Genomic DNA, 22576 nt, shown 5'->3' with positions numbered 1-22576 from the left:
TTATAAAAATAATAAAGCACAATTTTTATAAGAATTGTTCTTTAAAAGTTACTTTAAGGTTACTATACGGGATGACTTCAAAACAAACTCATAACTAGTAAAGTATGCAAGACTAATTCATTTAATCTACTATAGAATACCTCCGGAGGCAATGAGCCTAGAAGTGTAGTTATACTCCAGAAGATAACGCCTCCTGCCATCAAAACTTTCCTCGAGTATCGATCTCCCAAATAACCAAATACTGGGGCAAAGATCATGTATGATATGACGAAAGCTGTTTGCAAGAATCCACTTTTCTTGTCATCGAGACCATACTGGTTTTTTACCTTCGATAAGACGGCTGAAAAAAGAAGTTTCACAAAAAAGGATGAAAAACAACACAAACGATGAAACATGGCTGAAAGGCGAAGACCTGATATTCTACTGATAAATTTAAAGGAGAGTAATTTCATTATAGTACACACAGAAGATATATTTCTTAACTTGATCAATCGATCGATGTACATATGTAACTATACACAACGATTTGTCTTCTCCATTTGTTTAGCTTATTTACTGCACTTCCAACGTCGTAACATTACGGATCACGATCTGACTTTACCGTAACCTTGTAGTTAAAGTTAATCATAATAATGACTATTACCCTAGACCTAGATTTTAAATGAAAAAGGTGAACATCCTTAGCTTCCTTTGGCCTTTTGGCTATCTCTGGAAGTCGGAAGACATTGACCAAACGGCCATTGGGAGTCTGTGACAATGACATGGCTACGAACCTTCTCTTTTGGTAATGGAAATCCAAGGATTATGTACTAAGATGCTTAATTATGGTTAGCCATGTGTATTAACCATGTATGTCGCGATTGTCGTGCTAACAAGCGATTAACAGATTGCAGAAGACCGAAGAAGATAATCAGTATTAACAGTTTTAGGCAACCTTTAGATAAATCTCATAGGAGTAATGTATCCCATATTTTGATGATTTGAGTCCAAAACTTCAATGGACTCGAAAATCATCAGACAAACTAAGTCGCAAAAATCCGCAGAATTTTACCTGTCCTTCATTTAGAGGAATAAAATATTTACACTTATAACCCATGCTTAACCAATATAACAGGCTAAGAAGCTGCTAACCTTGTGTCCCACGATTACATCATTAGTCTTAATACCGCACTCAATCAATCCATACCATATATAAAAACATAGTAAATTTTTTCAAACAATGACATGCGGAACCGATACCATCGTGTCGACTATTGTCGCTATACATTTCTCAACGATTTTCATAAGTTAACGTGCTTGGTTGTACCTGCCCACTGCAGTGTTATGGACAGATGGAAGCCTCCGTTTGCTAGAGGGGCTGTCTGCACATAGTTTTGTCACGTGACACACCGCCTTTTCGACCATTGACAAGGCCGCATGGCGATACACGCCGACGACAAATAATACACGCCGACAGCCGGCTAAACAGCGGAAAGATCTGTCTTCTTTTGGTGGGTACCGATCCCCATCGGTAGCGGGCTTTTTTCCACTTCTCAGCGTTGTCACCATTCTCTTGTCGCCTAGCTGACCCACTGACCAGCTGTAAACCAATGTGGCATTTGGGACGGCTTTATGGTAGCAAATAGTTAAACGAAGGTATCTGAGGGCCAAGAAGAGCAGAGCTACCTAGGACTAAACACGAAAATAAGCAAGAGCTGCAGAAAAAAAATCTTTATAAAGCTGTAGAGAGGCAATTACACGTTTGTACCACTCAACCGTCTATCGTAGCAGTTTTTTTTCTGACATTAAATGAGAATAGGCGTCGATAGATAACACTGTGCCTAACGTTGTTTACTGCTTTAAGTAATACATGATGATATGGTTCTGCTCAGGCCTGAACTGAATTATGAATGCTAGATAAAAATAATTTTCTGCGAACGTCTATATAAATCGATGGAATCTGCGTATGTGCATCATAATTTGAAAAAAGTAGATGAAGATTGTGTATAATGTGTATGACATGTTATAATTAAAAGTGCTTATTTTGGTAAGTAAGATTTGAAAGAAATTTATTAAGTGGCGAGAAGTAAAGGAGTTTCAAATAAAATTTCGTATATATATACATAGTTAATTTCATAAAACTTTTTCGTATTATTACTCGGACCTTGCCGTGTAGCGGTCGCCGCTGGCCCGACTACGAATGACAGCAGAGCGCGATTCGTTATTATGACTGTTTGCAAATATGTCCAAGCAAACGTCATTTTACTTATGCGTTATCGTTTTGTACGTCTCTATGAGAGCACATAATATCGAATGAATCAATCAGTCAACGAGATAATGTCTTTACCGAAAGATATTTTTAACGTAGCCTCGAGAATAGGCGTATCCACGCCATCAAATTTTTAATGACGTGGCCACTGAACATCTCTTTAAGACAAAAGCATTGGTATACAGCGATCTTTCGTCCGTTCATACATTTATTTATATAGCCTCAGCTACATACTTGGCCACTGGCGCGCAACGCTGGTCGCTGATTAAAGCCATCCGTGCCTCGAGCCCACGTTAATTCCTATGAAAACCGCTTATTTGAAGTCGCACACCTCCGGCTCTTGGAAACAGAGTGAAAATTTAGGTACCGTATAAGAATCGGCTTGGTAGAACATTTAAACCAAGTTGGGGTCGTCCCTTTCACAGCTTGCTGTTTGCTACTTCATTCTCAAAGCCCAGAACCAATCTGTACCAACAGCTAGCGAATATTGTTTGTTATTTTTTCATACGTACACTAACCAGCATTCAGGAGTACTTGCAATCGGGATTTTTTATAAATTTATTTTTAGGCGTTTTAACTATTATTTTATAGTGTCTTATAGAAAAGATTGTCGAAGATTTTCTTCGTAACATCGAAACCTGGCTGTTTTGACGCAGAATTATTTCGAAAAAACATACTTCGAATAATAACGAAACTGCACAAATCATACTTGTTCTACTTACTTCGCAATTTCGTTATGGAGAAATTCTATTAAAAAAACGTTCCGATCAAATCAAGTAAACCTACCAAATATCGAAATGAGCGACTATTGATTTCGTCTGAATTGTACATGTTAATTGTAGTTTGTAACATCGTATCGGGGTAAGAGAACGTCAACGATAATTGCGTAGAATTTTCGATGACCATGCGATTATGGTGCCCGCATACTACAAGGTTGACAATAAAAGTAATGAATATACGTATTTATGCAGCCGGAACCAACGCAGAGTCTTATAGAGCCGGTACTTGCTATATCTAGCAATGTTCTGCCATTTTAAGGGTTCTGATATTACCCTTCTAAAAAAGCTTATACTGGCGTTGCATGATATGTTTTTCTGAATAAATTGACCAGCCAACATATGAAGGAAACAATTACCTTAGATTTGTATATAATACATTTTAAAACTCTTCTATCCACTGAAGCAGAAATCAAATATATCTTAAATGAACTGAAACTATATTGAGTAATAACATTTATACGTGCGAAAACGGGACGCCATTTGCCGCCAATATTGTCACGGAGAATATGTACGACCTCGGTGCATAGTCACCGTATGTGTAGGTGCCTCGATCACTCCTTGAAAATGAATTTTTACTTTCAAAGAGGAATCCTTATAGCTTTCCTGTAGTATTAAAGCTTGTGCTTGGCATCTTGCATACATTCATTATGATAAAAGCCACATGGCTAAAGCTGTATATAACGCTCGGTAGACACTGGATAAAATATTGATATACAATACATTATATAATATATCGTAGAAATACAAGGCTGAAAATTAGCAATTGATCTTTACCATTTTGCCGACTTAGAACCTGGTCCGCCAAAAATATACGAAGGCCTTACGCATGCAGCTGTCTATTAAAAAAAGAAGTCAATGTGTTTCAAATTATAAATTAGAAACGCTGTTTAAAATACGATATAAAATAAAAACGAGAATATATTTCTAAGCCTTCTTCCATGGAAACAAAGGCCATTTGAAAGCTGGCCTTCAGCTGAACCAGTGAATCAATTGGTGCGAAATACGTAACCGAGATAGTATGTTGACAATATTTGACTGACTTTACTGCGTGCTAAGAGGCTATCGCTTAAGCACGTGCCAGTAACAGGAATTAGAGCAGTCGTCCGAATGCCTTCAGCAACAAAAGCTAACTATGTAGTAAGAAAAGCTCTCTCGACTCGTACGTTAACATAAAAAAAATCACGGAATGTTTTTTATTGATGAAGAGACACCATACGAGCATGACAGCTGCTTATGAGATGCTTATGGTGCTTAAAACGCTAATCGGCTATCTATGACTGGGCTGGCTAGCCAGCAACCAGACGCCCATGACCGTCCGTCCATTTGAGGAAAAAGTTCCTCCCGGCTTGAAAGACCACTGGATCATGGCTGTGGCTTGTGAGAAATCCACCTACCGGATATGTAACTCGAAGGATCGCTATATGATCAAAAATAAAAACCTATGGTAGTGGCATGGCGTTGACTATCGACATATATTGATATTCCCTTACGACATGCCAATAAACATCGTCGTAACTTTCCAAGTCAATCTTTCTTAGCTCCGGTGAGACAAGTTAGTGATATAGGATGCACTTTATGTAAACACACATGCCTCTAGTTATCATTAGATAATAACTATTAGCACTACAAATAACAAGTATACAACCCAACCGCTACTCTGATCAGTTCTATCTTGGCCTAACCACTGCGCCATACATCGTGCGTGATTATTAATGTATTTCATATAGTCAACTATCAACGTCGATTCCTGTCCATGCACGGAACATTGCAATGCATGCAGTACATACTACGGCATGCTCGATATCTGCGTTCATTAAGCTGCGTTGAGTCTGTCCCATTTTCCTTACTTCTCGACTCTCTCACTCTTTCGGTTGACACGCGACGCTAGTTGAGGCCATTTTATGCCATACAGTTCCCTCATCCTACTTCTCTATTCTTTGTCGACGCAGTAAACCTGTACAATGCGACGATGAATCCATCCATCGGCTGAAGGAAAAACAAGGGCCGACAGGCCATAAACAGGATAGCATAAGGAAACCCAGGGTTCATGCAGGCCAGTCCACGCTTTCATCAAGGGTACTCGTAGTTGCAGCCATACCCCAACTAAAGTATTAGCAATAGCTATGTGAGGCCCCTTTATTCCTCTGGACTGCGCCTACTACAGAAAGTCAACGAAGTGCGTAACGGCAGAAGTAGAAGGATACAATGTAGTTGCGGAAGGTGGCCCGGTGGCTGATGATTGCCCCGTTTACTGTTCTAGCGCTATCCTTGTCCAGGTTGTAAGGAAGAGAAACAGAGGAAGAATAGGATAGGCCAGCCGCTTCTGCGGGCATACGAAACTTCAGTGGCTCCAAACTTCGTACGGTGCGATGACGTCATCAGTGAATAATATAAAGAGTTGTAAGAATCTTGGGCCATGAGTACCGCTGCTCGTGCCATTCACCGACGTGATACGGAAAAGCTAAATGATGGAACTGCAGAGGAGACAGCGGTAGCAGATGCTATTGCTGAACTGTAGAGGACCCGCAATATCGGAAATCAGGCTAGGATACAACCATTCCACCTGAAGGCGATGTCAAAATTGGAGGTTCTCTGCCCATCTCGATTTACCGAAAAGTTTTTGAGATGGGTAAATCAAGCTGCGATTTTGTTCGATCAACAAGAACAATTTTTACAGACGAACTTTGAGCCTTTAAAAGGAAATTAAAGCTAATAACAAGTAGAAAGCTACGCTAATTTCAATCTTGACCCAGTGTAAGCACAGTAGTTTATTTATCTTCTTCACGTAGGGCCTCCCTAAGATCATGCAGCTACTGTGTAAGTCGACAATCTCAAAAATCGAGTCCAGTAGTTTAGTTATATATGTAAACATAAAAGATTATGTAAGTGCAGCCTTTCTTCAGGTCATCTTCGTGTTTTCATAGTGTAATCATGTCACCGGCCGTCTAGAATCTATTCAAAATCCTGCGTACGTAACCGTATTTGTCGTCGAGCCTTCAACGGTATCATTATAAGCAGAATGGGTAAGCCCATTTTATTATTATAGCAGAATTATAAGCCCATTTTGTGATTTAGCAACAAGCCAGATGGATTCGAACGGGGGCTGCGTGTTTGTATAGCTGGGGAACTTAAGAGCGAACTCGTTTACCACGCCATTGACCATGCTTCTGCTTATTCGAGTAACGTAACCTCAAGTCTTCTGTAGGCAGTTATGACAAAGAGTAGGATTTCTTCGTTGCTGAGTTAGCCCTAAGCAAGACTCTTCTCGATTTGGGAACGCAACGTGAGATGCAAGAATCAAATTCCTGAAGGCTTCAAAAGACCTCCGGCAGCACGCGATACGTATTCAAATATTCTGATTAAATTAAGTTACGTTCCATTACCGAGGTTATTTTACTCTATGAGAAAGGTAAATATTACGAAGATGATACACAAAACAAATTAAGCAATTTTCTGAATGTGTCCTAGGAACGATACATACCGGAGAAAATTTTACCCTGCGCCTTTTTACACTAGCGTAAATTTAGGTTGACTTGAAAAAAAATGGTTTTTTAACTCATACGGGTATCCTACCGATAGTGAGCGCAGATTCGTCTATGAGCAAACATAACAAACCGGAAATCTGAGCACCATAGGCAAGCATTTCTCCATTGACTCGCAGCTTCGATACCGTATATGGCGTGACAGAGGTCATGTCATCACATTGCTGTGGATTGCAGCGTATCCGTCAGCACAAATGGGCTCGTTGGTCCGGCCTATATCCGCCAGTTCCCGTGTACCCCCTAACAAAGGAAAACTTCGTCGCTGCGAGAACTGTGGACATTAAATGCCTATTACAGATTTAGCAGTGCTATGGCATAATCACGCATTACCGATATCAACCTTTTCTGACGCTCAAGTCTACATACATATGGCTTTAAGGACACCACTAGAGCCTCTATCGCCGGAATAACTGGCACAGTGTTATACCATTTACCTACGGCGTGATCACATTCGTGTTCAGTCACGTGTAGAATAATTGCAAGCGCGCCACTGCCGCTCGCTTCGAGTGCCTCTTGGCACCTTTTAGATGACACGACGACAACAACAAACCAGTTAACGCAAATATCCGACTGGTAGCGAAAATACTGCGAATAATAATCGCAGCCCTTCCGTGTTTTTCCCCTGAAATAACATTCGCAGCAGCAGATGATCTGAGTAAAGCAGCAGATAGCAAAGATCTTTTAGCCCACCTAAAACCCCGATCGTTTGACAGGATTCATTTGGTTGCTTTACAATCGTCAGTCGACTATTGATCACGATTATTGTTAACGTCTAAGCGACGTCTAAGGTCGTTGTAACGAGAACCTCCAAGGGACGAACGCATATGAATCTAATAATAAGGAAACCGGAACCGAGGGCAAAGGTCTTAATTACACTCTTACTCTATTGCTTGGTTGTTAGATTACTAAGAACGGCATCATCTACCGCGGCGACAGTCACAAATGACGATAGCTGCCAATTACACCCCGCGGCTCGTTCGACTGCAACGCTGTCTGGTTTATTTTTATTACAGATAGATCTATTATTCTTCATTATATATATATATATATATAGAAAACTAAGGTGCCACAGGTCTATAAAACGATCTTTGCGAGCGCAAGCTGCCTTGTTGCCATATCGAGGCAGCGGTGTCTTATCGCGGATCGTTTGTTGGTAAAAGTGTCATCCGGAACAAGGAAAAAGCAAATCATTATTTGGTGACGGCTGTTATAATACGGTTGGCTATGTTATTGCCATGGCTCCTGTTTCTTGCGCCAATCGTCTGCCTGAAGACTTAGATATTATATATTAGGATAAGACCGCATCGTTGTTTCTTCAACATCGTTGTTTCTTGCTGGCTATAAGATCGAAGCAAGTCTTCGGATAATTTCGAAAAAATGAGGACCGCTGTTATCCGAAATAACAACAGGATGTGCGAAAACAAGTTATATTTATTCTTGGAGAACTGCGGGTACGAAATGTACAGGGCGTGTTTTCGAAACCGAGCTTCGAGCGTTCACACTCTCACATGTCCCTGTTTAGTAGGCAAACACTATCACTCCTGTATTACAGGTACTACTCTAATAACGCTTGCTGGATGTTATTGCAACTTAGATGACGCTTAAACTCTAAAGTTCAAACCTACAACCGTTTGTTACCACATAATGAATGAGCTGAAAAATAGGTTAATACGAAATCCAATTGAACACGTTGATGTGCTGATGACTTCAGATTTATCTATGTGCTTAACGGTATCCTTCGTCCCTAAAAAAACTCTAGAAACACCATTGGGACCTTTGTTGCCACTCAAATTAGAATAAAATGCTGTATTAAATCGAACAAATAATTCGACGAAAATAACTACACATTACAAACTAACTAAACTAAACATAACTACACATCAGTAGATAGAGAAATATGTTTTATCAGCTAGAAAAGGAGCGCCGCAGACCTCTATCAAAGCGCACCTGGCGAAACATTAAAAAACTCATTCACTGATCAGGGACAAAGAGGCAGGCAAAGAATAACGGGCAGTGGGTCCGTCGATAAAAGGAGAGCGAAAACTTGCCTGCATTTGAGAGAAAACTACTGATCAAGAAAGACACAGAAGGCTAGAATACAAACAATAACAGCCGTTCTTTTCCTGATGTTCATCATGGTTAATTTAACGCTCTAAAAGTTTATTAATAGTAAGATAGAATATTAGCACCTAGGTCTACGAGTAATCATCGACAACGACATAATACTAGAATCTAGTTGAAAAATCCTGACATATTTTTCTAATATATTCCACTTAACTTAGAGGAAATCTAAATAAATGAACAATAAATAATAAAAGAGATGAAAAATCGCGGTCTACTTACCCGCAATGGTGACTCGGTCCATATAGTTAATAAGGTTGACGAAGAAAAGGATATTCAATGCGGCCCATTCCCGTTTCCAGGATCGCTGTTCGCCTAGTAGAAGTGGCGGATCCTGCGCTGGATCCATTTTCGTAACGACGGTCGACGTCGAGTCGACGTGGGTTACCGAAGAGACCCGTTTTACCTGGTTATCTGCGGGTGTCCAGTTAATAATTATATTATTGTCGAGCCAACCTAACAAACCCATCTGGCAGATTTTATGTGGCGCTCTTTGAGGAGGCAATGCTAAATAGCCACCCAAAATAACAATAAGGTGATTGCTGTCGCTGCTGTTACCGCTGCGGCCAATGCGATCCCGGTTTCTATCACAGCTGCAGTGAATGGTACTGTTGCACCCGTTATAGATGGTCGTATTATCGTTGCGGGTTCTGCTGTTACAGTAGTTCTTATGACCGTTGCCGGACAAAAGGTCTACACAGCAAGTTGTGATGGCGGCAGTGACTTCGTCACCTCCTGCGCTTACTGCCGGTGCTTCGACTTCGTCTGCGGAATCAGAGTTGTCATTACGGGCTGTTTAGGATTTCGCAAAACCTTATCGTTTTCATAATTCAGTGCAAGAGGCCCCTACCCATTCAGACGAACCGTGCAGCAGTACCATCACAACATGGCGCACAATTTCCAACTGGAACCACTGCGTGGAACTTTATGCGGAACCGCGTACAGATTATAACCGCACCATAGGATTCGGATCGCATCCGCACGGATAGGCGTAAAAAGATGAAGCGCCGCGAGTGCCATAATAGTAAAGATGCAAAAGCAGAGTGGTGAGCAGCAGTGACGATCGCGTCGTACAGCGAGCCACCGAACGACGAAAGCAGTTCGTATTCCAGCCACCGAATGAAGATATCGGTCGACAAGCAGAAAGACAGAGAGAAAGAGACAAAACAAGACATTGTTGATGACAAAAAAAACTGGCGATAGCAGTAATGACGGTAACAGTAACAATGATATCGGCAACGATAACAAGTCAAACAGCAGCAACAACAGGAAAAGGTGAATACAGATCGAAGGCGGGCTGAATGGCAGAAATTGGTGAGGTTAGAGCGCTATGTAAGTAGGCGGAAGTAAACTATGTTGATAGCTGCATGTATAAAGGGGAAATAAATAAAAGTCAGCTTTAGGAGAGCGGGAGAACAAGAGTAGAAGGTAAGCGTCTGCCCCTGCACCTACTTTGTATACACAGAATGGGTTGGCAAAAGTCTCTTGGCAGTCTGCGAACTCGATAAAAATACACACCTATATATAGCAAATGAAGACTTTAAACTGCAAAGAGACTTCTGCCCTGTGCCATATACATGAATCGAGTGAAGAGTTATGAGTTTAATGACAAGTAGCAGGGTGGCTTCCGATTAATTCGCAGAGACGAATATTCATCATTTATACAAAACCAGATGTCGAAATCGTTGTGAAGCAAATATGTATCTAGAAACGCATGCAAAATTCACGAATGCTTCACAGTTAGCAAACCAGGGTGCACTTAGTTATAAGCGGGCGATTTTGAATACGCCTATTAAGACGTAAATGCACCTTAAAAAGTTTTAAAATATCAACCGATATAGGATGTTAATCAGTGTCACTAAATAATCCATTGTTTCTTGGCTAATCACTTATGGTTTTACCGATAGCTAAACCCCACGCGTGGAAAATCCAGTTTAATTTTGCATTTAATATTAATACCCCTAGCTTGACGCGCACAACAGTGGTCAGTGAGAAGCGAAAGTAACATCAACATTTGTGCGGTCATTCAAACTACACAAACAAAACTGGACAAAAAGCAGACGACGCATCGGCAACTGCGGTAACAACAGCACAAGCAACTTCCATCATATTGGCTGTACTCCAGCTCTGAGATAGAACTCAATATCAAATCAAATAGGTCCTTAAACAGCACGCCCTAGTACGCTGGTGTTGGAATTGGCGGAAACCTTGCCTCGTTTTTTTCAGTTCCATGTTAATCAAATTTGTTGCGTATGGCAACAGCTTGCCGAGATACTCGATAGCTTCTCACCCCACCACTGTATATACGAAGGCACGACGATGCATGGAAATAAACATGACAGGAACGTTCAGGTAGCATAGACGGGTGTTCTGATAGACTTGTTTACTCTTGAGCCTGAACTCTATGCAAGTCTGCAGTCATCTGCCTTTAAGCCTACCTGATTTTAGATAGCACCAGGATAAAGGGAACAAGCTCTCCTCAGCGAACCTTTAATCGAGCTCCCTTAAGCCCGCAAGAAAATAGGTCCATTTTGCCCTCTATTGCGGCGGTGCTGGGTACCGGATTTGTGATAGGTGTCATACGCCGAGTCACGGTATCTGGCGAAAAGCATTTAAAAACCTTTGGTTGCACTCAGCCGAGGTCACGTGATGCCGAGCACTAAATGCGAGAAGCGCGGATGGAAGGCCAACAGTGGTATCAGTACAATCGGATGAATGTAATAGGCGGGACATAGCTGTCTAAAACAGTCTCTAGGGCCAATAGAATCTATTAGTTATCGCCAGTTGCCACCCCCAACTCACTATCATTATCATGCAGACCGAACGTTCGAAATCTTACCTGATCGTAGATAATAGAGCAATAGGAACAAGCGCTAACAGCTTCAAGATAGGTCAGCATATCCGATTCGCTCTAATCGGTCAAATTCGTCTGCGTCGGCGTGTATCGGTTGAAATGTTCCGTGACAACTCGTAAATAAATACGAAAGAGTGCAGTCCAATGTCCATGCAATATTTAGGCGGCAGGATACGAATAAAACGTTCCTACAATAATGGCTTCTCGACATTCACCCGGTGACTCTCTTGGTGAGTACCTTCAGTATCTTAATTTTTAGGATAGGTCTGTCGCACCTGTCTCTAAAAATTCGTTTTTCGTCGCTTTGTAACGACATACTGGGTCGTTCTTCGAACATGGATATCTATCATACTACAACTTGCAGTCAGCAAACTAGACTCTGTTTCCGTTGCAGGCACACACCGCAAGTAAATGTTACCCTCTTGTGCATGAACAACCATCGCCGGGTTAAACATGTCTAAGCTGTCTGGACTCTAGTCGTTCCTGATGTCTATGTATAGACAATTCGGGTCGTAGGTTTATAAGTAGGATAGAGTAAGACGCACAGCATAGATTACCAGTCGTAGTGAAGTAGTTTGGGAGGATAGGCACACAAATAGAGGGGTCATACAATGCGAATCTCTATGGAACGTCTCCACAAAAAGTTTCGATTCTCTTCCCTGTGTCACATCAATTGAAGAAGAGAGGCATGTCGTACATCCGGCATAATCCCGCAAGACGGATTGCTAGCACGTACTGGTCGAGTCGCTATGCCTTCACATTGTGTTAAGAAAGTGACGTGCCTAAGTGGTGGTCGTTATCGATCGTTATAATCGAGTGTTGGAATTGCCTCTGCAAATCACTGTACATAAACTGAGGTAAGTAAAGGGAAATTGTATAAAGATTTGAGTCCATATTTACCATCTCGTTGCTAACCCAGCTGCAGCAACTTTTACTGTTGCTACTACTGCTCAGGATGATTATATAGTAATATGGGGCCACCACAGAAACTATCCCACGGTAGAAGGACCTAAGCCACATCGACGGGGCCTCTCACATGGCATAGTGATCATCGAGTAAACCGATTTGTTCCTTTCATTTATCCTGTTTTAATCATCGCCTCTGCATAACGTCGTTACGGCATCGTATCAGGATGCGGGTTGGGTAACAAATAGCCACAAACGTTTACGCACATATACGTAGAAACGAATCGCAATACGCTGAGCGTACTGTCGAGTGATACAAAGGATCCGCTCACTGTGGGCACAGGCAGCCTGATTTCGACAGGCTACATTATTTGTTGATAAAGAAAACTAAAGCATTCTTGCTTGCCACAATAACGCTGATAATGACGGACATGAGAACCGTGTATTTGTATTGCTTCACTGTGAACCGTAGTACCCCTTTCGATATTAAGAACGTCTCATTATACACTACATTGACGAACAGGTGACCGTCCCACTAAGTTTATCCGATCCTATTGCGCAGATACCTATATGCAAATAACTTCCATGATTTCTATTATCATCTAATAATAATCGCATGAAGACATTTTCTACGATTTACATGTGCGCTGCCATAGAACATCCTGAAATATTTTTTTGCAACTGGCAAAAACAGGCCTCGTGATACCTGTTCTCAGGCTTATTGGGCTCTCGGATGCAATCTGTACACAGATAGCCGCACGCTGTAGACGACCATATTCGAGGTATAACGCTATGGACCGTTTTATTATATTCTGTGTCACACATGTCGATCGGGAGGAATATCTACGCGGCGTCAGAAACGCATTTCGCTTTCTTTCGGAAAATAGGCGCTTACGCTCAAAGCAGTGTTGCTTGTCACTGAGCGTAGTTATCAAATAGTCTTCGCCTGTCCTCGTTTGTCAAGGTTGTCTAAAAATAAGCTTGCAAAATGTCTAAATAAATTTTACAACCATCGTTTTTTTACATGGTACTAGCGGCTCCACTAGAACTACACACATGGCATGATCAGATCTGGTCACCTAAGAAATACAATAGCAATAATAATATAATGCTGTGACTAATGACAAATGATCAGTCGACACTCCACATGATCAGGAAAGGTATCTTAGTCAAAATTACCAAAGGCCGAATTCTCTATACGACAACATGGTCGAGCCATGTTTCAAACATCTATGCACTGTGCATTTCGTTGTACAGGTAACATAGGCTTTCGTTCGTTTCAGGACACACGCATATGCTACGGTAAATATAGTCCAGTTGTCCGCCAATAATTAATTAAGTTGTACTTACTTGGCTTGGCAAACGGACCGAACACTTCTCATAAAAATACATGTCATATAAAAAGCCACGTAAGCATTTACACCCACACAATTATTACACAATTTGTGTGAATGAAAAAAAGTTAATTTTCTTGCATATGCACTCAATTCGTAATTAAACCAATCTTAAAAATACATTGGTAGCAAATACGCTCGCCGTGTTATTACCACATTATCAACCATATATATTATACCTCATTCTTTTAACTAATACAGTGTGGAGCTTTTTTGACGAAAAGGCATCAACTAAGCAAAATTGGCCCGCCAATTTTTATATATCTATGCATCATGGCGATAGATGATGCGGAATCAAGGCGATCTTAAACAACTTCCAGCTGAAGATGAAACTTTTCCGGTTACCGTGAATAACGTCTACGCGGGTAACCATATAGCTCATCCATCTAATCGTAGCTATGACTATCGACTTTTGTCGTATCCAGCACAACAAACGAGAGAAAATCTAACAAAGTACGGGTTTGTCATTAACTACTGCGTCTGACGTTTATACGCAAAATTCAGTCCGTTTAAACCGGCCGTCCTTCCTCAATATGGCTTCTATTTTATGGATACTGCCAGCACGATTAATTAACTTGATTATTATGGCAGTTACATAGATCCGTGCAAGCAGCTCTATTGACCTAACATAAGCATCGTATATCAAGAGTAAAATGATGGTTCACTACTTGGAGCGACGTGACAGTAAAACGAAAAAAAAATATAATGCATAAACCTTTTCGAAAGCGTAGAACTACCTGTTAAATGGCAGCTGCTTTTGCCATGGTGTAGTATTGGCTGTATATTATTTTGAATGAATTGAATCAATGATACGCCGTTTCAACTTCAACTTTTATATTTCATTCAAGACTTCCGACAGCATACCAACCTGTTGAATCCATCGCTTTATATTGCTCCAGATCGTCATAAGTTCACGCAGCTATTCATCTCTCAGTTTGCATCGATCTGCATTTCCTACTCAGGGCTGTGGTCTTGTAAGGTACCGTTTTGTCTAATATTATAGGCGTGTAAATCTTTATATTTACCTTATGCGTCACAGATAGATTTGCACCTTCATTTATAAGCTCGCCTACGAGTAGTATCGGATTTTTTTTATTTATATTAGACTGACTTTTACTCATTCTCTATTGTTCTTTTGCCTCGTCAGATGTAAGCTTCCTTTTGTGTCTGTCCCCTTAAACTGAATTGATCGTGTTTCCAGACACAGTTATCTCAGAGATGATCCGAATTTGCGCACTCACTACCGTCAGAGTCCAGTCAACAAGCTACGGACAAAGGGACATTTTTTCGTCTAGGCCATCGAAATCTGGGCATTTTTATGCCTTTCACACAGCAACTCGAAAACGTTTACATTAGAGTCGTTTTTTTTAGTAGAAACGGGTCTAAAATATACGAAGAAAACATCGAAACTTAATGCTGTCTTACGCAAGAAATCAAATGCAGTCTTTTTAAAACACACTTGCGCTGTCGAATTCATCAAACTATCTATATAAAAACAAAAAAAAAAAAAGAAACGTTTTGTCAGTAGTTCGAGTGAAGTAGATTTTGTAAGGCATGACATATACTTGTGAAGTGGGATTTTGTGAAGAAGATATCAAAAGCCATACTAGTTCCAAGATGCACATCAGTCCTATCGTCTGGTTTGATTCAGTGTTAGCTACAGAAGATCAGTGCTGTGCACTATCAAATTTAAAATTATGCTGCCTATGTTTCGTATTTGATTTAATAATAATGCAATAAAATGGAATTAAATGTTCCGCTACGAGGACACTGCAGCAATCCCCATCACGCTAACTCTTGATACGGGTTTGCAGTAGTTCACACTATTGCCACCGTATTTTATTCACGGCTATCGGCAAGGAAGTATCAAAGTTCCGTTTATGAGAAATGACTGTAAGCTTATAGTTGATAATGAACGCTGACCAGGAGAAGATCAATCAAACTACCACATCAGTATCCAACGGGGTTGACACATATGTCATGTAGTATTTGATTTATTTCGTTTTTAATCTATTGGCTCTCTCGTTCAGCAGCTAAGCTCAGATACCCACAAATGACACGTTGGGATTGAGTCTCGCAATCGGTCGGTATCTTCGTTTTATGCAAAAGTTGTTTTCGACTGGGATGTTACACACGACTATCATAACCGTATGGCAGCGTACATAAGCAGTAACAAGCGTCGGAAGTGGATATCCGCTGTGAGAAACGCTTTTGTTAGTTACGCGATGTCGGCTTGACCACTTTGTTTCCGTGTGAGAAAAAATTATCTAGTTATCCGAAATAGCATACTGCTTAACTACATAACTTGTATGAATAATGAAAATCGCTTCGTCCGAGAAAGCGTCAAATAGAACAGACTGTTTCCTTAACTACATGTTTGTTTGTCTGAAGTGAAATCAGGTATAGGATAACCCTGGAAATTGTAGCGCTCCACAAGCGTAACTGACGTAACATGTAAATGGACCTAGAAAAAAGGAAAATAAAAATTCATACAGTCGATCTTTGGGAAAGTAATATTCAGAGATGCTTCCAGTATAACAATTCCCACTTTAAATTATTATAGATCATCCTGCTCTGCTAGCAGCACTTTTTTCGCTTATGCAATCCTCTCGTGATTTTCCATTAGTAGTAAAGTCGCGTAGGATTAACGCAGTTTTAATTGTTGCTAGATGTTTGTTGTTAGATTGTTTTTGTCCTCAGAGATGAACGGCTGCTTCCAGCTTACGAATACGCTTACACATTAAACATTTTGTACGGTGACATCTTCATGACCAAATTTACGATTCTACGAAGATTCTCATATTATCAATATTGCCCTGACAAGAAGTGGACTTAGGCTTGAACATATAGGCACCGATTTACACGACTTTGTAGGAAGTTCAGTTTGAATGAGTAGCAATAGCACCTTGATAATCGCTATCATCGTATCGTGTTAACGTTCCCACAGTTATTAGAGATATATATATACATATACACATGTCTATCAGCGCCCTCTAGACGAACATTAGGCGCACTTTAATGTTAGGGAGGCAGGGCGGATCAAAAAGCGTTTCTGGTCGGCGCCATCCGCGTCACCTAATCTCGATCGATTAAGTGTTTTACAACCGACATTTGCTACTGTTGCCCGCACTAGCTTCTACTATAAACAGACATGAAAAGGATTACATAACCCTGCTAATATCTTGCGATGGATCTATATGGACAAGGAGCCTCGATACGGAAAAGTCCTTTCTTAGGAATCAAAATAGACCCGAACATAATAACGACCAGCAAAGAAATCAAATTTATGAACGGTACTTGGTGCAATCGAGGTCACGACAAGTACAGTGGTTACTAATAGTAAGTAATATGAGTACAACTTGGAACATTCTCTTGACTGCCGCTTAATTTGATGGTACTAGGTATCAGCATAGCTTTTGATATATGCGATATCAAAAGTGAGTGAGAGCGAAAACCTAACTCAATATAACTCTTAGTCCCGCCTTTAACAGCTGTTGGTGATAAAAATCATTCGAAATCTTCTTCTTACTAAATGAAGGTTTAACAAAAAAAAAACTGATCGAGCTTATTCGTTATTCTTGCATTCAAGGAAGAGGCCTTTAAATTTCGCTTTTGCGTACGGCTAGTGAGAACCTCCTGATAAATATAGGTAAAAAATCTTAAATATTTTAATGTTATGTTTCTGTTTATTCATAGGATCGGTAATCTGTCCACTCATTGAACGCGCCGGCATTAGCTTTTTCCTAAACATGAATAAATGGGCGAACTGTATTAACAGCTTGTGTAGGTTTTACCCAGAAGTTCAAACAGGGGAAAAGTTAGTAAGATACGCTTTCACCAAAGTAAACGAAGAGCGTGTGGAAGTAGGAAAATGTTGAACTACCAGGGCTACTTTCACGCACACCTTTATCTCAGATAAACAAGGTTTTTAGCAATGATCGCATAACAATACTGGAGGACGTTCTATATATGTACTCTATACATATATCGAGCACATATATTTGTTTAGCCGCTGCTAATCACGAAGAGGCGGTCTGCATTATAGCCCCATCTATGATTGCGTAGAACTCTACCCCTAGCAACTGACTGGAACGATTATGGCACAGTCAAATAAAAAGCGCAGACAAAAAATAAATTACCAATACGGTAATTTTTTTAGATCAAAATTTAACCTGATAAGTTATCTAAGCGTACTAACTATTTATAGGTTTACTGGGCAGCAAAGCGTGAGCTTCCTATGTTTCCCTTATGTTTTAAACAGGCGGTCTGAAAAGATTTTTGAGGGGCTTATCATATCGGCAGTTATTTATAGCAAAACTTCAATGAACTAAGGAAAAACGAAACGTAATAAAAATCCTTCAAAACAATTATGGCATAAAAACGGTTTCTTTTCCTATACACACTATAATAATTCGAGAAATGTAATATTACGTTTATTATATCAAAGCAATAACTGCGTTTTACAAGTGTAGTCGTGTTTTTCTGTTTCGATCACTGATTAAATCGAATGGATTTTCCCCGCGCTGTAGACCCGAGTTGATTCTGAGGATACTGGTACCTACAGGTCAGGCTTAAGGCTCATGGAATCGATAATCGTGTTATCTCAACGGATCTGTTTTTCGTAATAGACGATTTATTAAGTAATCAGAGCAGACGTTATGCAGTATAGGCGTTTTGCGAATTTTCTATTTTAATTTCAGTGACTGTTAGCTAACTAATTTAGCCGGGTACTTGTTTGCCATTTGTAGTGAAGAAATATCAACAAAACAGCAACATTTTAGCCCTCTCCTGCACCATCTTTTTTTTAGAGAAGACTACAGATGTTGATGACCACTTACAACTTTTCCTTATAGCCCTCATATTATTAACCCTGTCTCTATATTTTTACTGGAGAGTACACCAGTAGGTTAAGAATTGTACCGAATCATAAACAAAGCTCGCGTCACTAACTTCACCTGTTGAATACCTTAGACATGCTTAGCCGTCAACGGAGTTTGCCACGTAGTTAGGCACAAAGCGACGGGGGCAAAAACGTGAAATAAACTGAACGTTGCCATAAAGTATCGCTTTCTTATTGGGGCGTTTGCATGTTCAGGTAATGGTAGAGAGCACGTCATGGACGGTACAAACGTAGGAAAGAATGCCGCTACTCCACCGGACACAATACTCCTGCAAATTCATGTAATATATATACGCAAGTATACAGACGCGCTCACAAACCCACAGACTTTCAACATTGGTAGGCGGAAAATATCTTTTGAGTTCACCTCCGTCCTGCGGCGACATTTTCGGCCTTCAAAGGTTTCACTTATCGATTGCAGAAACAAGTAATTATCAGCACTTTTCTCGATCTAGCTATACTCTACCCGCCGTAACCATGGGCGAGTGCACACTGCTGAGTAAACAAGTAAGCAAGTACACAACCTAATCACTAGTTGAACAATTCACTAAATTTTCAGGCTCAATGCAAGGAGGCGCTACCAACTGCCTATACACAGTACTACCCAAAGAAAAGGACTCAATACGCTACGCTGATGTAGAGTGCGTAACTCTTGCTGTTACCATCGCCTTCTATGGCTGGAGGCAGCGTATTTACCCCACTTTCCTTTACTTACTTGAGCGGCTCCTTTCTGTTGCTACCCTTACCCCGTAGCATTTGAGTCACTCTCTCAAAAATCCGGTACACGGTATTGTATATTACCGAGAAAGCAGTCGTCGTTGTCATCAAATTTCTTAAAGCCTATCTCAGTCGCCGCTAGAGAGTTCGTCAATGCGGCAGTGTTTAACGTCTCATATACAAAACGACGATTATGACAATGATGGTGGTGATATTAATCTCGATGCTGCTAATAGATCATACAGACATCCGTGTCAGTGTGGCAGCAAACACCCGAGCGCCATACTGTGCCAGCGTCGCCTATTTCGAGCAGACTTTGTCTAGTACCCCTAAACTCAAATGGTGAACATTTCCACTTCTTTTATTTCTTTCCTCGTCATGAAGCTAAGTCAAACAAGTTCCCTTTCACATCGTGCCATAATGGGTAAGGGCTGGCCTAAGAAGGGGAAATAGATGAACCGAACAACCAAGAAGACACCGACCGACCGTTTTAGCCAACAACTGAAATCCACAGCGTTCATTGTCGTTGTCGTCACCGGGACAGAATTACCCATCGGCGTCAACGTAAGTATATGAAGCTCCAGTAGCATACACAGATACACACGCAGTTACACCTACTTACGCATAGACGCAAGATGACCAGATAGCTAAACCTACTACAAGACAAAACAACGACGCTCAGGAGGTCTGAGGACGTTTGTTTCCTTACACAGGAGAGGGAAAGAGCAGAAAACGGAGAGAGACTCGATTTACCCGTTCACCTGCGACCAGCTGCCTCATCAAACATGGCTGGCTGCAGGCGATCGATGCAACGTCTACTTAGCCATCTATTGCATGAGTTACTGGATCTTGAGATGTCTAGTGGGCGTGCACACGATATTAAATTTAAATAAGTAGTTCTTTTTCTGGGGTCTGTTGGTCTACTTCTATTTCCTTCTAACTGACACCCTGTCTGTATCATAAATATATGAAAAACCAAACCAATAATAACTACACGTTTTCAATGACGTCTACTCACATATAGAGAAGAATGAATTAGATCTAAGCTATCCATACCGATCTGACTTACTCGTCGTTCTAGAACGAACTTAAGAGTCTCTTCAAAAAACACGATTTACATATCAGCCCCACGTATCAATCACCAATTTTCGATTGTGGCACCGGGTAAAAACTAACCAATAAATTCAACACGCGTAACTTTACTATTGCTCCAAGTCAGATTACAGTTGAACTGGCCGGTTTACGCACCAAGCTTTTCTTCGCAACTGGTCTACCCATTTTTCTCTTTTTCTATTGCATTGGCGAGGGTAATGTCAGTACTGGGTGGGGTGCAATGGAGTAGTCGGGAATAAAAGAAAAGGGCGGGGTCAGGTAGATGCCTGCCCGTCTACCTATGCTCTACTTATGTGCCACGCTACGCTACGCTATACTACTCTATATGTTCACACGACATTTTTTTTTTACCAACACCAACTGCATTCCGTGTACAACTACCCCACGTACAGATTAATTTCACTTATTAATGCTTGTGTTATGCGATCGCTCGTTATAACAAAAGACGTTACTGATTTCACTTTTAAACGACATAATTTTTTACCATGACGGAAACAAAACCTTGGCCCTCAAATGAACGTTACGTTCTTCACGGTCTGCAGCTGCACCGCCGCTGTTTGAAGCCATATACAACGTGGTCCGTTTGTCAGACAACCTCCGGTAACTTCACGGAGGCAAACCGAGGATAGCAGAACGGGACTGATGACTACGGCCAGCTGATGTGCCGTACCAATTTAACATTGTTGACCCCGCTTCAGGTTCGCTTCGTGTATATGCATTAATCCCCATACAAGAGGACGTTTTCATGGAATGATAGCCGATAAATCATTGTCGCCCTAAGCACTATGCTCTTTCACGTCTAATCCCGACCGAATCACCCATGGTACTCCGCTCCTGGACTACCGCTCCGATAATGGTCCATCCAATCCAGCCCGACGAAAATTCGACAATCACTAGGCGCGAGCACGATAGGAAGCAGAAGACAGTGAATCTTCAGGTAGCCCAAACGACCGGTAACAGCTTCAGCCGCTTTAAAGCGTACATACCAACACAATGTGGTTAGGTAATTCGAGATAGGCCTCTCACTTCAGGCTTCCTCGTTCTGTTGTTATGTAGAAAGGACAGCATAGCGAATTGTATTGCTTTAAACTAATGTCACAGTCTCTATCATGGGCTGAGACAGCCACAATAGGACACGCTGTTTGTCGTCTGGGTGCGGTTCATGCTGAGTGGAAAGACCGCTCACATGGCCACCGTGCTTACGCGAACATGCCGGATCATCGCTCAACGTTCGCGTACACTTACCCCCCCCCCCCCCATCACACACAACATAGTTGCATCAAAAGATAAAAAAAACCTTGCGTGCACGAGAAATTATACAGCCACACGATGAACTTTTGCTAGTGCTAATAGCGGTAACACTGTTAGTGATACTCGTACTGGCAACATATCGAATACAGTATTATTGGCACGTGAATCATCTACTCACCCAAGGAACTAGCTGATGCGATTGCACCGCCTCATGTCACCACGGCCCTATTTTGTCACTACTTACCGCCTTTTTATGACAGCCGCTACAGTGTCGCAATCCACTGAACGCCAACAAAATATCAGAAATCACTGGCCGTAGTTAGCCTGGTAGTATACGATTTTCACTCTGAGCAGCTCCGACAACATCGCACTGCAACAGCGCATTGATAAGGAACACTACAGCATCGTTGCAGGTACCGTACCGTCGTAACTGGACGCTGCCACTGTCAGTTTAACACGGCGAACAACCGTGTCTGTCCAGACATAGATACACACACACACAAAAACCCTCTACCGCCCCGTCGACGTTCATCCTCACCCCGTAAAGAAGATGAGTTGGATTTTAGGTCGAGGACGTGTCGCCGATTACCGTGAACAAACCTTAGCTCGTAACGGACACACATCGCGGCTTTGAATGAAACCTTCTGGCGAGCGGGGGAGCGAAAAAAACATTTGTATCACGATTCAAATGCCTATCGCGGCCTAACACTCTAATATCAGGTATGAGACGGGGATTTCATGATACATAGAGA

At 41.2% G+C, this 22576-nt stretch overlaps 2 protein-coding genes across 11 annotated transcripts in view; one reads left to right on the top strand and one right to left on the bottom strand.

Moving 5' to 3' along the window:
• LOC111254958 (protein spinster homolog 3-like) overlaps positions 1-22210 on the bottom strand; it is a 38163-nt gene extending 15953 nt beyond the window's left edge. For 3 of the 7 annotated variants that reach the window (XR_002675289.2, XM_086975107.1, XM_086975108.1), the window contains exons 1-3: positions 19111-19341; positions 8913-9104; positions 141-340 (exon numbers count right to left, since the gene is read on the bottom strand). Coding sequence is in view for 2 of the 7 variants with exons in the window: in XM_086975107.1 (XP_086831233.1) it covers positions 141-340; positions 8913-9104; positions 19111-19129 (411 nt within the window). In the remaining 5 variants the exon portion in view is untranslated. Of the gene's footprint in view, positions 1-140; positions 341-8912; positions 9105-11529; positions 13946-19110; positions 19342-22002 lie in introns of those variants that run through there. The other 4 variants (XR_002675290.2, XR_002675292.2, XR_002675291.2 and 1 more) reach the window with 4 other exon arrangements.
• Positions 19459-22576, top strand: part of LOC111254525 (uncharacterized) — a 139459-nt gene continuing 136341 nt past the window's right edge. Inside the window, exons 1-2 of one of the 4 annotated variants that reach the window (XR_015317288.1) lie at positions 19459-20024; positions 21116-22544. The gene's annotated coding sequence lies outside the window, so the exon portion shown is untranslated. Of the gene's footprint in view, positions 20025-21115; positions 22545-22576 lie in introns of those variants that run through there. The other 3 variants (XR_015317287.1, XM_086975098.1, XM_086975097.1) reach the window with 3 other exon arrangements.

The sequence above is a fragment of the Varroa destructor genome, unplaced genomic scaffold, assembly GCF_002443255.2.
Source record: "Varroa destructor unplaced genomic scaffold, Vdes_3.0 BEIS01000007.1, whole genome shotgun sequence".
Taxonomy (NCBI): domain Eukaryota; kingdom Metazoa; phylum Arthropoda; class Arachnida; order Mesostigmata; family Varroidae; genus Varroa; species Varroa destructor.
This window is presented reverse-complemented; position numbering and strand designations above follow the sequence as displayed.